Source organism: Phyllostomus discolor, chromosome 15, assembly GCF_004126475.2.
Source record: "Phyllostomus discolor isolate MPI-MPIP mPhyDis1 chromosome 15, mPhyDis1.pri.v3, whole genome shotgun sequence".
Classification (NCBI taxonomy): Eukaryota; Metazoa; Chordata; class Mammalia; order Chiroptera; family Phyllostomidae; genus Phyllostomus; species Phyllostomus discolor.
Window position 1 is genome coordinate 26,820,616 of NC_040917.2, and position 13,247 is coordinate 26,833,862.

The following is a 13,247-nucleotide window of genomic DNA, read 5'->3' on the forward strand; positions in this document are numbered from 1 at the left end:
GAGGGCCTGCGGTGCACCGCCCCCGCCCCCCGGTGTGCGCAGCCCTGTGCAGCTCGGCTCCCGCGCTGGGGGCGCCCGAGGCGAGTCCGCCCGCCCCATCCCCGGACCAGGCTCGCTGGCCCTGGGTGCTCCGGCACCCACGAACTGGCGGCACTGAAGGCGTCGGGCTGGGGCGGGGCGCTTTTGGACGGACCCGCTCAGGTGGCTGTGAGTTCTGCCAGCTTTGGTGACCTTGGGTAGGTCTGTGTTTCCGTCCGCACCAGGGGTCCCCCAGGGGGACGCAGGAGAGGGTTGAAAACGGCGACTAGAAAGCCCCTTTCTAGGAGCAGGAGTGGGCGAGGGTCCCCGGTAGAGCTGGAGCGGGGCCCGGAGCGCGGCTGGGGGGCTGGCGCTCAGCGGCTAGGGTGGGTGGGCGCACGCTGGGGAAAGGGGACCGCGCGACACTGCGGATGCCGGGCTCGGTTCCCCAGACTAGCGTCGGTCAGCTCCGTCCCAGGTGCGGAGTAGGGCGCTACCTCTTTAAAAGCGTCCGGGGCCCAGCCTCCGCGCACCATGTGATTGCTGGAAAGGCCGGGGCTGCGGCGGAGCCGGAGGACGATGAGCGGCGCTAAGGCTGCGCGGAGCCAGCCCTGCCCTGCGCGGCCCGCAGCTCCGGGCGGCACCAGGTGTCCCCAACTTTGGGCACCGCCTCTGGGACCCCCTGGTGGCCAACAGGCAGGCTAGTGAGCTCCTGGTATTCTGTTCTGTGGGCTTAGGTGGGCAGAGGCAGGCATGGGGGACCCCTGTAGGGTGTGTACCGGGAGCTGCCTCACACCTGATAAAAAAAAGAAGCCAGGGGAGGACCCAGCACTGTTATCTTGAGTTGCTGAGTGGAACCTCCAGGGGTGACAGGGGAGGGACAGAGATTAGGCCGAGAAGGGCAGGGGCGTCTTGCCAGCCCAGGCAGGCGCCGGCTGTGCCAAGTGGGGCTCGTCTCCAGAGGGAGGGGGCCCCCCAGCCCCCGCCCTGGACGGGCAGACCTCCCACCCCGCGCCTCCCGACCCCAGGTGCGCCGCTGACGCGCTCGCCTGCCATGCCGCCCTCCGTCTCGGGCTTCCAGGCCGCCTACATCAGCGTGGAGGTGCTCATCGCCCTGGTCTCCGTGCCGGGGAACGTGCTGGTGATCTGGGCGGTGAAGGTGAACCAGGCGCTGCGGGACGCCACCTTCTGCTTCATCGCGTCGCTGGCCGTGGCCGACGTGGCCGTGGGGGCTCTGGTCATCCCCCTCGCCATCCTCATCAACATCGGGCCGCAGACCTACTTCCACACCTGCCTCATGGTCGCCTGCCCCGTGCTCATCCTCACTCAGAGCTCCATCCTGGCCCTGCTGGCCATCGCTGTGGACCGCTACCTGCGCGTCAAGATCCCGCTCCGGTGAGTCTGCCGCAGCGGGAGGTGCCGGCCACGCCCATGCTGGGCGGCGTGAGGGCCGTCCTGGGAGGCTGGCAGGTGGAGCACAGGGCCCCGTAAGCCAGATGTCCTCTGGGCCATTGTGCCCCAGTCCGCACTCTGTCCCCTGCCCTCTGCTTTGCAGTGCCAGGCTGAGCTGTCGCCGAGGCAGGAGGGTGCTGGGTGGCTGGGGGAGTGCCAGCCTGGTGGTGCCCAGGACCCCAAGCTACGCTGCTGCTGTTCTCTGGACACAGCCAGCTGTCTGGCCTGGAGTGAGGGATTGGAGGGGCCAGCAGGAGTCCCGGTGAGCACTGGGCAGGACGAGCAGAGCCCACCAGTCTCGGGGGAGTGGAGGGGGCAGCAGGCTGCCAGGGGGCGGTGAGCGTGTGTGGAGGGTGGCCCACCAGGAGCCGGAGGGCTGCTCCTCCAGCCAGACAGGGTGGCCCTGCCGCAGGCACTGGCACATCTGCCCGGCACCCGCACCGGCAGCTCTGTGGCAGCAGGAGGAGGGGCAAGTGCGGCACCTTCTCTCGACCATCCTGCTCGGGCACAAAACCGTGCAGGTCTTTGCTGGCCACCACACAGGGACTCAGGTTGTGTCCAGGCAGCACCAGGGTGGGTGGCCTCGTGGTGACTGTCTCCTTGAGAGTGCTAGTGCCCAGGGGCTCCTTCCCCAGGGGCTCCTTCCCAGGGCTCCCAGGGCTCCCAGGCCACCGTCGCAGCACCAGGCAGGGCCTGGGCGCCCTGCCAGCCGGCCCTGCTGGGACACCCCGAGAGGCCCCTCCATGCGGCTCGGGGGCTGCGGCCGGCTCTGGCACCTGCTGTCCCTGCTGCAGCCTCCATATCTGGGACGTGGGGCCTGTGGCCTTACTTGGCAACTTGCCCGGGCAGGCCCAGCCGCCCATGTTTCTCCCGTTTGCACTGAGTTTGTGCAACTTTGGGAAGCTTTTCTCACGTATCTTTTTTCCTGTTCTTACCATGCTCCTGTCAGGAAGCTGCGTGGGAGCAGGCAAAGGGAAAACTCAGACCCAGGGTGTGCCCTGACGCCGGTCGGGAGCAGAGCCTCCAGGTTTCCCAGGGCAGGCAGCCTGGGCACCCAGGATGCTCGGCCCCACGGGGCCCTCGAGCTGCCCTGGGTCCCAGGTCTGGTGGGCTGTGCGGGAGACACTGGCTGCAGCCCACTCTGGTGGCTGGGCCCCTCCTGACCTCGCGCAGAGCCGCCACCTTGGGAGGCTCCCACAGACGGGCCGGTGCAGGCAGCTGCTCAGGAATTCCGGCAGGAGCGGGTGCGAGGGTGAGCAGGAGCCTGGTCCTGCTGTGACGGAGGTGGGGCCTGCCCTGCCTGCCCTGCCTGCCCTGTGGGGTGGCAGCAGCTGCCCCGAGGGTCAGCTTGTGTGCTCCAGGCCTCTGTGCACCTGGGGGTGGGGCTGGGCTGCCTTCTGAGGGCGGCGGCGGCGCTGAGGCTGGGCGTGCAGGCCGGGTCCCCGGCCCTGCTGGGCATTTCTGGCTGTGTGACCTCAGAGAGTCGCTCATTCACCTCATCCACCGCAGGGGACGAGGGCACCGTCCCTTCTCCCTGGGATGCCTGGGAGGACATACAGCGGGCAGTCTGTGTCGGGCACGCGCATGTGAGCCACACGCGGCAGGTTCACATCTGCCGTCTCGTCACAGTCGACATAAGGCAAAGTAGGCGAGTGTGGCCCCCACCCACGCGTGCCCCCACCCCGAGTTCCCAGGGAGGCGTCCAGGCACCGTGGGCTGGTCGGCAGTGCCTGAGGGGCAGCTCTGGTGTCCTGCCTGTGCTGCCGTTGGCACAGAAAGCCTGGCGTGGCGTCGGGCCTGTAACAGGCACTCAGCTACCGGGGACTGAACTAGCTGGGCGTCCAGAGCTCACCTGGTTGAGCCTCAGGCAGGCCTCCCAGACGCCGACCCTCTGATTCACCGTCTCGCTGTGGCCGGGCCCTCCCTGCTCCCGGGCCCCCCAGCAGCTCAGGCCCCAGAGCCTGGAGGGCCCCGCTCCCAAGCTGGGCTCCTGGGTGGAGGAGGGGCTGAGGTGGCAGGCCACTCCAGGCCCTGCCTGTCACACTCCCCACGGGCCCCCTGGAGTCGCAGGGCTGCTGGGCCTGGGGGACACCTCTCAGCTTGGGGGCCCTGGCACTCTGAGCCAGCCAGTGGTGAACGAGGCCCCGGGCGGCAGGGAGGAATCCGGAACAAGCGTCGGCAGGTGTGTCCCGGCCGCTGCTGACGTGTCCGCTGGACCCCTCACCGAGCGAGGCAGGGTTTGGTCGGTCAACCACAAATTTTACTTCCTTCCACTTGGCAGGAAGACAAGGGAGAAGACAGGTTCGCAGCATGCAGTGCGATCCAGCTACCAAAAGAGAAAAAGCCTCAAATGGTTGATTCATCAATGACCCGTGGTCGTTTACATGTGCTTTGCATGTCATTTGCACAACACCTTCACTTGTTTGGCAACTGATGCCCCATTCCTCTCAGCTCTCACTTCTGGGAGCCCCTCCCCCCACATTCATCTCAGCACCCCCACCCCGGGGGTCTGGGTGGCGCCCACCCCCCCGGGGGCTGCCCCTGCAGAGGAGGCTGGCGGGACTCCCTGAGCAGCAAAGCCCTGTCTGTGGGCAGGAGACCCGGTGGGTGGGGTGGGGTGAGGGGAGGGGGTGTGTGGGGGTCAGCTCGACCCGAGTTTCAACCTGGCGCTGTCGCTGACTGCCCGCCGCCTGGGATGCGGCGGCGTTCACCTCTGCCCCCGCCCCCCGCCCGGCTCTCCGAGGCTCCTGTCAGCCCCGAGGCTCTTCCGTGCCGTTGCCCCGGATGGCGCTGTGCTGAGATCCCGGTGAAGCTGTCTGTGCTGTCTTTAGCCCCTGGCGCAGAGAACGGCGCGAGGCCGAGATCTTAGCTGCTGTGTCTCAGGGCTCGAGGCCTGTCACCAGCGGAGACCACTGCCAGCCCCTTCCCGCAGGCACTCTTCTGGGTGAACTGAGGTCCGGGGCTCCAGGAGGTTCGGTGATTTGCCCAGACGAACATCTTGTCAGGAGAAGAGGCCGGGTGTGAATCGAGGCCCGGCGCCCCTGGCCAGCGAGCCCACGTGTGGCCGGAACCAGCCCCGGGGAGCCGCAGGGCTCGTGGGGGGGCTGTCGGCGGGGCGGCCTCTCCTCTGACCCGGGCCTGCGTCCCCTGCCTCCACTCGGCCCACACACGCTCCTCCACTCCCTCCTCACCTTCACCCCAGTGGGCAGCGGGGCCCGGCAGCCTCGCCTCTGTCCACAGCTGGAAGCCTGCCCGGCTGGGCTGCTGACCGGGAAGCACAGCCAGGAGCGGAGGCTCCTGCCGGCCCGGCTCAGGCGGGCGAGGATTCCCGTAGATGAGGGTGTGTTCCCTCTCGGACCCGACTTCGGCCCCCCCGCCCTCCCTACTCACTAGCTTGGGCTTTCCGGACAGTTAAAGAGGTCTGTGCTTGTACCCCCGCCCACCCCCAGCCAGCCACCGTCTGTGGCCTCAGGGTCTCAGGTCCCGGCCTCTGCTTTCAGAGGACTGGAGCGTCCCCTTGCCTGGGCAAGGGCGGAGCCGCTGCGAGCAGCCCTGCCGTCCAGCCCCCCCCCCTGCAGAAGGGGAAGCGAGGCCAGGGTTCCAGCACACAGGACGTCTGTCCTCCCCCGCACCCAGTGCCCACTCTGGCTCCCTAGCCTCTGACCCTGGAGGCCGGGGCCGGGCAGGAAGGGCTCTCAGCAGCCACCCCTCCGGGGGCAGAGCGGAGTCGGCCGGTCAGCGCTGGGGTGGGCCGAGGGGAGTGTGATTGGTGATGAGACAGGCCGTTCTTTGTTTGAATTAGGGGCGGCCTTCAGGTGGCTCTTGCTGAAGAGCGAGCTGGGCCAGGTGCCGTGGGCTGCAGGTGGATGAGGTGCGACGTGGATGAGTTCCCCAGTGGCCGCTTCGCCGGCCGGCGAGGAGGCGGCTCCCAGGCTGCCGCCGGCCCAGATCTGAGCCCCTGGGAAGCAGGTGGAGGCCGAGGCGCCCTCGGCCGAGGGTCCTGGGGTGGAGTCCTGAGCGCATGTTTACTGTGTAAAATGTCAAGAGCCTGGGAAGAAACAGAGATGAGAAAGTCGCCGGTAACTCCACCGCGTGCAGACGAGTGTTGACGTTTGGCATTCGGGGACGATTTTCCGTGCATCCATTCATCTCCCTGTCTGCCCACCACCTCTCGGCCACCGGTCACCCTTGCACAGTCGAGAGCGTCTGTAGCTTCACAGTCCAGTGTGTTCCCCCGTGTGACGTCACCAGCATCTCCCAGGCCAACACAGACCAGTTGGTAAGGAGTTTGAGGATGGTCTAGTGTCAGCTGGTTTGAACTCACCTTTCAGTCTCAGCCATCACTGGCCTTCCTTGAGGAATGCCTTCGCCACGCCCTCCCCCCAGCAGGGGGCCGGGGGACCTGCCTCTGTCGGTGCTCAGGGTGCATCTGTGTCCCGTTCCCCATCGCTCATGGTCCAGGCGGCCTTTCTGAGCCTGTTCAGTGCCACCCGCCCACGTCCTCCCACGCCCGGCTCCGAGCAGGCCGGCTGTCCGCATTTCTTCAGTAAGAGAACATCATATTCTATTTATCCCTCCCTACAGTTTCAATTATGAGGGTTATTACCAGGCTTAAAAATTATTACAACGATCACAGCATGACATTCATGAACCTCGTTGTTTGCGAGGCTGGGCCGACCCTGCGCCCTGGGCTGCACAGCTGCATCCAGCACAGGCCCCAGCTGTGGGGGTCCCCGGGCGGTGTCCCAGCTCCCTCCACCGCAGCCTCGTCTGCCCTCCAGCGCGGTCACTGGTCCAGGCAGGCCAGTCCCACGGGAGCCGCAGCCCCCGGTGGGGGGAGCCTGGCGTTCCTCCGCCCCGGGCCCCTCTGGGCTGGGTGGGCAGGACGGGAGGGCCGTGGGGCTCAGCTCAGTGCCTGCCTCTCCCCGACGAGGCCTGACATCCCATCACTCAGCCTCTCGGGGAGGAGCGCCGTCCCGAGCTGCAGGGCCGGGGGGTGCTCCCTGCTGGCTGGCCCCGGGGCCGGGGGGGCACGGAGCAGAGATGGGAGGTGACGAGGGGCCCTCGGGCTGTCGGTCGTCCCCGCGGCCTCCTAGGCTCAGGCAGACGGCGCAGCGAGCATCGCAGATGGACAGACCCCGTGGCCACCGCCCAGGTCAGTGTTCAGGACAGTTTCCGCGACCCGGGGGGCCCCCTGGTGTCGCCCCTAGTCAGTGCCCTCGAGGGTGACCGCCGGCTGGTCTTTGTGCCCGCAGGTCGGTTTTGCCCGCTGCTGAGCTTTTCTGAAGGAAACGGAGCGGTGCGTGCGCTTCTCCGTGTGCTACGTCGTGTCCAGTTTAAGCACCGGTTTGCGTGCGTTCTGACGTGTTCCGGAGAAAGAGCCCAAGAGTTTGCCTGTAGGTTGGGTGTGGGCACGGGAGACAGAAGGGTCAATGCGACCACACTGTCCATCCCGGGCCCCGAAGTGGGGCTGCGGGTGCGGCTGGCGTGGGAGCGACACGGGGGCCCTTCCGGACTCACTGGGTCTGGGCCGCGCGTGATGCTGAGCAGGTGGCTGGGAGTTCCCGGGGGGACTTCGGGTGGGAGGCCGGGTGGGGGCGGGGAGCCACTGGCAGGACAAGTGCCCACGGTGGAGAGGAGGAGCGAGGACTGAGCCCTGGGAGGCAGGGGGAGAGCAGGCACCAGCACAGAGAGGGGAGGAGAGCCAGGCATGTGCAGGGGACCCCCGAGCCCCGGACGTGGTGCCCGAGAGGCCCCGTGTGCAGAGCGGGTCGGCGGAGCCCGCACGGGCCCCTGAGGGGCCTGGGGGGCGACGCTACGGAGCAGGGCAGGGGACGGGCCTGCTGTGCCGCGCTGTCCTCCCGGATGCGGTGACGTTGGTCCGTGCGCCCACTGAGACTCGGCCCGCGTGGAGCGGAGGAGGGCCTCTCCGAGGGCCGTCCCGGAGAGGGGCGGGCGGGGGCCCGAGGGCCGGTCCAGAGGGCCCTGGGCTCGGCTCACGGCAGGAGGCAGAGTGTGTGGCGCTGGTGCCCGTGCTGGGAGGGGGCGCCCCTCCGAAGGCAGGTCCGCGGCGCCGAGGGAGGGTGCGGGAGGCAGCGATGCGCGGAGTCTGGACTGGCTCCCGCCCGTGAGACCGTGAGATCGCTCCCCAGAGGTGGGGGTGGGACGGTGACTGGAGCTGGGGCGTCTGGTGGCGTCAGGAGCGGCAGGAAGGGCCCGCCTGGAGCTCGAGGTGATGACGGGTCTGAGGTGAGACACGTGTGTGTCTGCAGCCCCCCGGAGAGTCCCCTCCCTCACCGAGCCGGGGCCAGACCCCGGCCCAGCGCGAGGCCCCCGCCCGCCTCTGTGCCCCCAGGGACTGGTGGGCGGGAGCGATCCCCAGGGCAGGGGCAGAGGAGCCTGAGGAGAGGGCAGGAGGGGCACCACCCTGGCACCCCCTGCGTCAGGCTGTGCTTGGCCTCTCCCCAGGGCAGCCGGCGTCTGAGGGACGGTCGCCCGGACCTGGGGAGGCCGGGGCCCATGGCTCTGGGCCAAGCACTTGCACTTCAGTCTAAGTGCGCCGAGCAGCCTCAGAAGTGCTTTAGACAGGGTGATGTAATCCCAGTTGCATATTTAAAAGGTCGAAAGTTCTTAATGAAGTATCAGCGAATCAAATCCGGCGGTACGCGGGAGCACGATCTGTCTCAATCGAACGCCCTGTGTGCGAGGGCGGTGCGCCCACCACGTGGACGCAGGATGGTCCGGCCTGCTGGGTGCAGGGTGGGTGGGGGCAGGGCAGGGCAGGCTGCGGTGGCGTGGGCGGGTGGGGTGGGGTGTGGAGAGGACCGGAGAGATTGCAGCCTGTCGGCCTCGGGGCTGGGGGGGGCCGGGGGTGGTGCTGGAGTGGATGTGCGAAGCGGAGAAGGAGTCGGCTGTGACTCTGCGGTTTGTGGCTGAAGCCACGGGGTGGATGGTGCTGCCCCGCCTGGAGCCGGGGGCGGCGAGGGAGGGTGGCGGGCTGACCCAGATCCTCAGGGACGCTGCAGTGGAGGTGACGGCAGATCCCCCGGGGTGGCCCCTCTCGCTGCCCCCTCCCCCCCAGCACAGCAGGGGCCTGTCACAGCTGCTGGGCACTGAGTGGCAAGTGTCAGCTAAGGCAGCGGGGGGGGGGGGGGGGGGGGGTGGTCACCCAGGCCACTGGCAGTCATTATGTGCCCAGTGCAGCCCGGGGGGGCAGAGCTGGTGGGCATGGGGTGCTGGCAACTGCAGAAGGCCCCAGCTGGCCCGACCTGCCACGGTCCCCTTTAGCTCCTGGAGCGAGTGTGCTTGGCAGGGCAGCAGGGGGCGGGGTCGACCTGGACGCTCTGGGAAGCACTGCATCCACGTCCCAGCCCCCCGCCCCTCCCCCGCCCCTGCCGGCTGGCAGCCTAGTTTCTCTCCCAGTGGAACCAAGGGCTCGGGCCACAGCGGCCCAGCTGGACCAGGGAGTCGGCGGGCAGCACCCCCCTGGGGCAGGAGAGGGGAAGGCCCGTTTGAAGGACGCCCCTGTGCCCCCGGCACTTCCAGTGACCCCCTTTCCGGTGAGGGGCGCGCCCTCCCCTGGTCACAGGGACCCGCCGTGGAAGGACGGGCGTGAGCACACGCCTCTTCACGCCTCCTCCACGTCGTCACGCGGCCTGCAGACGAGACGGAGGGCCTGGCAAATGCGGGGCACTCAGGGAACGGGCGCTGTCGCTGGGTCGGATTTCCCGGAGCGTGTTGGACGCTCGCAGCGCGGTGTCCACTGGCCTCCGCCGCCCGCCGTGCTCGGGTCTGCGTCAAAGCCAGCTGCGAGCTCTCGAGGGCCCGGGGGGCGGTTCTCTCTCGTCTGGGCCTGCACCCAGCCGCCCTCAGCAGCTGGCTGGGGCGGTGTCGGCCGGGAGAGGGGCGGGGGGGGGGGGGTGCTTGTGCGGAGGGAAGCCCCCACGGGGGAGGTGGGGTGGCCCGGCTGGGAAGAAGCCATGGGATATTCCGTAGCCCTCCCCCCCCCCACCCACAGGCCGAAGGCAGGCCCTGGCGAAGGAAGGGCTGTTTCGTTAAAACACTCCCAGGAGATGGGCGGGGGCGGGGGGGGAGGGGCTGGGCACAGGCAGGTAAAAGGTCTCACCCCAGCTCACCTGGCAGGTCCCAGGGGTGGGGGGAGTGCCCCAGCCTCCTGACGTCCCACAGGCTCCCGCTGCTAGGAGGGAAGGCTGGGAACAGCTCCTCCGGGTCCTCCGTGTCTCCCTAGGGCCCCCTGTCAGGCTCCGGGGAGGAGAATGTGCAGTGTGTCTGGGGGATCACTGAGCCCACAGACTCAGGGGCCCGCCCTCTGCAGGGAACCCCCATTCCAGGCTCCGGGGGCCACCTTGAAGACAGTGGTGCAGCAGACACCCCTCAGAGCAGGCCCCGGGTCAGGCCCTGGGTCAGGCCCCCGGGCTGACAGTCTGCACTGAGCCAGCGAGCCAGTGAGGGGCGTGGGAGCACGGCTGCGATCGGGGCAGGGGGCCACGTGGCTTCGTGGGGCAGGCGTGTGGGGTGGTATTCACACATTGACACCTGTGGACTGTGTGTGTGTGTGTGTGTGTGTGTGTGTGCGTGTGTGTGTAGTGGGTTATAGCTCTTCGTTCTTCTTCTTACGAGTCACAAAATACAGGCCCGGGCTTCCAGATCTTTCGTGAGACTCTGCCTGCTCACCCCATCCCTCCTCCCACCCAGCCCCTCGTGAGTCCCAGCCCAGGGGGCTCCTTCCTGTGCGCGCTTCACCCCCTCAGGCAGGAGCACGTGTTCAAGTCAGCGTGTGTCTGTGGGGACACCAGGCCTGTCCTCAAGGGCACAGACCCACGGGCGATGGTTCCCCAGCGGCCCCGGCAGGAGGCTTGGGCAGGCTCGGCCCGCTCCCGGCACACGGGGCCCAGGTCCCTCCAGCCCCATGCCTGTCCCCCGAGGCTGGGAGTGCTCTCTCTGCCTCCGCCGTCTTCTTCCCACCCAGGCCTCGGAGTCCGGAGAAGGATGAGTCCTCTCCCATAAACACCCTCTCTCATCTGTCTCGTTCCTGCTCACTCCGTAAGACTCAGCTCAGACAACACCGCCTCCAGGAAGCCTTCCTGGTTCTGCCCTCACTTCCCTGCAGCTCCTGTGCTCCCCCGAAACACAGCCCTTGTCCGATCTGCTCACTGGCCCACGCCCATTCTTGCTGTGCCCATGCTGCCCAGCACGGTTCCACTTTTGTCCCCAACAGCTGGCCCGGGGGTCGCTGAAGGGACGTCAGTGGCAGCACGTGGCTCTTGAGCACCTGGAGTTTGCGAGACCGTGCCGGGGAGCTGGTGTGCGTTCTCCTGTGGAAGTTCCTGCACAGCCTTCTGCAGAGGCACTGACAGCGTCTTGTGTTAACAGTATGGCGTGGCCCCAGCCCCCACATCTCCTGAGAAGCTGGGGCTCCAAGAGGTCAGACAACCCGCTATCGGCCACGGAGCTGCTGCCTGCGACGGGACTGCCCAGTGAGGGACTGAACGGGCGAATGAAAAGACCTGTGTTTGAGCCTTGACTGCAGCACTGCTGGGTGATTGTGGGGAATCACTTACTGCCTGGGTCTCAGTTTCCACGTCTGTGAAATGGGCTCAGTTCCAATTCCTACAGCAAAAACCTGTCGGTAAGGCAGTGCTGTCGGATCAGGAGGCAAGAATAGCACCGTCGCTCAGGGGTAGGCTGGCTGTGGGTGTTGGGGGGAGGGTAGGGCACCCCAACACCCCTGACCTGGTCTCTGGCCTGCAGTTCAGAGCTGCCCCAGGGCTGGCCGGGCTGCCCGACACGGACCCGCAGGCGAGTGGGAGCACAGCACAGACCTGCGCAGCTGTGGGTGGACATGCCCCGCGCCTGGAGCCGACCTGCTTCCTCTCTGTGTCCCACCTGCAGGGGCTGTGGAGGGCCCCCTTCGGGTGCTGGACGTGAGGGTGAGGCTTGGTGACCTGTGGGCAGAGGGAGGCCCCACCCCGGCAAGAACGCCTGCCCCACGTGCGGCGGGTGCTGGGCTCCCACCCTCAGTGACGGGCAGCCCCAGGAGTGCATGTCTCTCCACTGCTGAAGCCAAATCAGCCAGGAGGGGGCAGTCTCGAGGCCCCCTCGTCCCATCGGAACGTGGCTAGGGTGTGAACTCAGTCTGCAGTCGAGATGGGAAGAGAAACGTTCAAGGGAAACACTTGTGAGAAGACTCAGGGGTACGGGAGCCCGTCTGTGGGAGGCTGGGGGATGAGGATCCCCTGACCTGTCCAGTGCTGAGTGGGGGTTGGGCCTGGGACACCAGAGCCTGGAGCCCAAGGCCTGGGCTGCCGCCGGCTCGCTTGACCAGCCACCTCCTCGGTGAGGGGACTCTTGGTCCCTGGTCCCTGCCCGACTCCCTAGGGGGCCTCAGTGACCCAGGGCAGGGGGAGTCAGGCTGCCACGCTGGTCTCCCAGTCTCAGCCAGACTCTCTGACCTCTGTCTCTTCACCCGTGAGCTGGGAACGCCAGCGTGTGCCTCATGGGTTGTAGACACTTGTGGGTGCGGACACGTCTCTCCCCAGCATCCTGGCGCGCCTTCCCCCTCCTGCAGCCGCTGGGAGGCAGGAGGAGGGGTGGACAGCGCTGTGTGCGTGTCTGTGTGTCTGTCTGTCTCCGTGTGGCTGGGGCGGGCAGCCGACCAGCCCCTCCACACTGCGGCCTGAGGCTTCCTTTTTCACAGATGGTGCGGTGAGGGCGGCCATGGGGGAGTCACTGCAGCCTGGCCGGCCGCCACCGGGGGGGGGGGGGGGGGGGGGGGGGGCCGTGCACAGGTGAGGGCGTGGCCTGCCACTGCTCTGGGCACAGGGCCCGGGCACCTCCCTTTCTGCCTCAGGCCTGGCGGTGCGTGCGGGGGCTGCCTGGCGTGAGGGGCCCCAGGAAGCGAGACCCTCTCTGTGGCGGGGGCGGGGTGCCGGCTGGCTCACGGTGGCTTCAGTGTCACCTTTGTAGTGTATTTAATTCCACTTACGTCGGCAAGGCTGGCACCAAGTCCACCTTGCAAAGAAAGGTGCTGAGATGCAGGGAGGTCGAGGAACGTGGAAGTGAGTTCGCAAGTGGAAAAGGGGCTTGGAGAGCTGCCGGGCGGACCCTGAGGGGGCGCTGTGTGTGACGCGCCTGCTTGCTGGGCCTCTGTCGTCACGGAGCGCCCGGGCTTCTGCAGATGACAGGGGTCAGCACAGGCGGAGCTGAGAGGTGAGGGCGGGGCCTGAGGCTGCTGTGGCCGTAGGCTGGTGTGGCTCCCTGCTGGCCCTGCCTGCTTCCTCTCTGGGCCCAGGGCCTGCACGTGCCCATCTGCACGGCCCCCTCAGTCCCAAGGGCAGGGGAACTAAATCTGGAGACAGAAACGACCCCTCGAGGCCCCCGGCGGTGATAGGTGGAGAGAGGCCTGGGGAGGCCCTCTCTGCCCTGCCAGGCCGAGGCGCTGCACAGAGCCCGGCCTCAGCTCCGCACCGGCCAGCCCTGCTGGGGCTCTGGCGCTCCCCGGACCTTCCTGGGCCTCCGTGTTCCCGTCTGTGATGCGGCAGCGACGGGACCCCTATGAGTGGAGGGAGGGGACCGCTGCCCCCTGCGCCTCCCGTCCGGTGCCACCCTCCCCTGTGTGTGTGCTGGGCACTGCTCCCCTGGGTGCTGCTCCCCCTGACGGGGCATCGGCATGGACCGGCAGGGACTTCCCTCCTTCTGGGGACTTCTGTCACCTCCCCCCAAGATGGGGGGCCGCAGGTGCTTTGGAACCGGGGCAC

At 67.8% G+C, this 13,247-nt stretch overlaps 1 protein-coding gene across 2 annotated transcripts in view; it reads left to right on the forward strand.

The window, feature by feature from the left end:
- The window catches only part of ADORA1 (adenosine A1 receptor), a 26,175-nt gene continuing 12,928 nt past the window's right edge, over nt 1-13,247 (forward strand). The window contains exons 1-2 of one of the 2 annotated variants that reach the window (XM_028531225.2): nt 1-236; nt 1,047-1,413. In XM_028531225.2, coding sequence (XP_028387026.1) covers nt 1,073-1,413 — 341 coding nt within the window. In that variant the 5' untranslated portion in view covers nt 1-236; nt 1,047-1,072. Of the gene's footprint in view, nt 237-400; nt 723-1,046; nt 1,414-13,247 lie in introns of those variants that run through there. The other variant, XM_028531224.2, reaches the window with a different exon arrangement.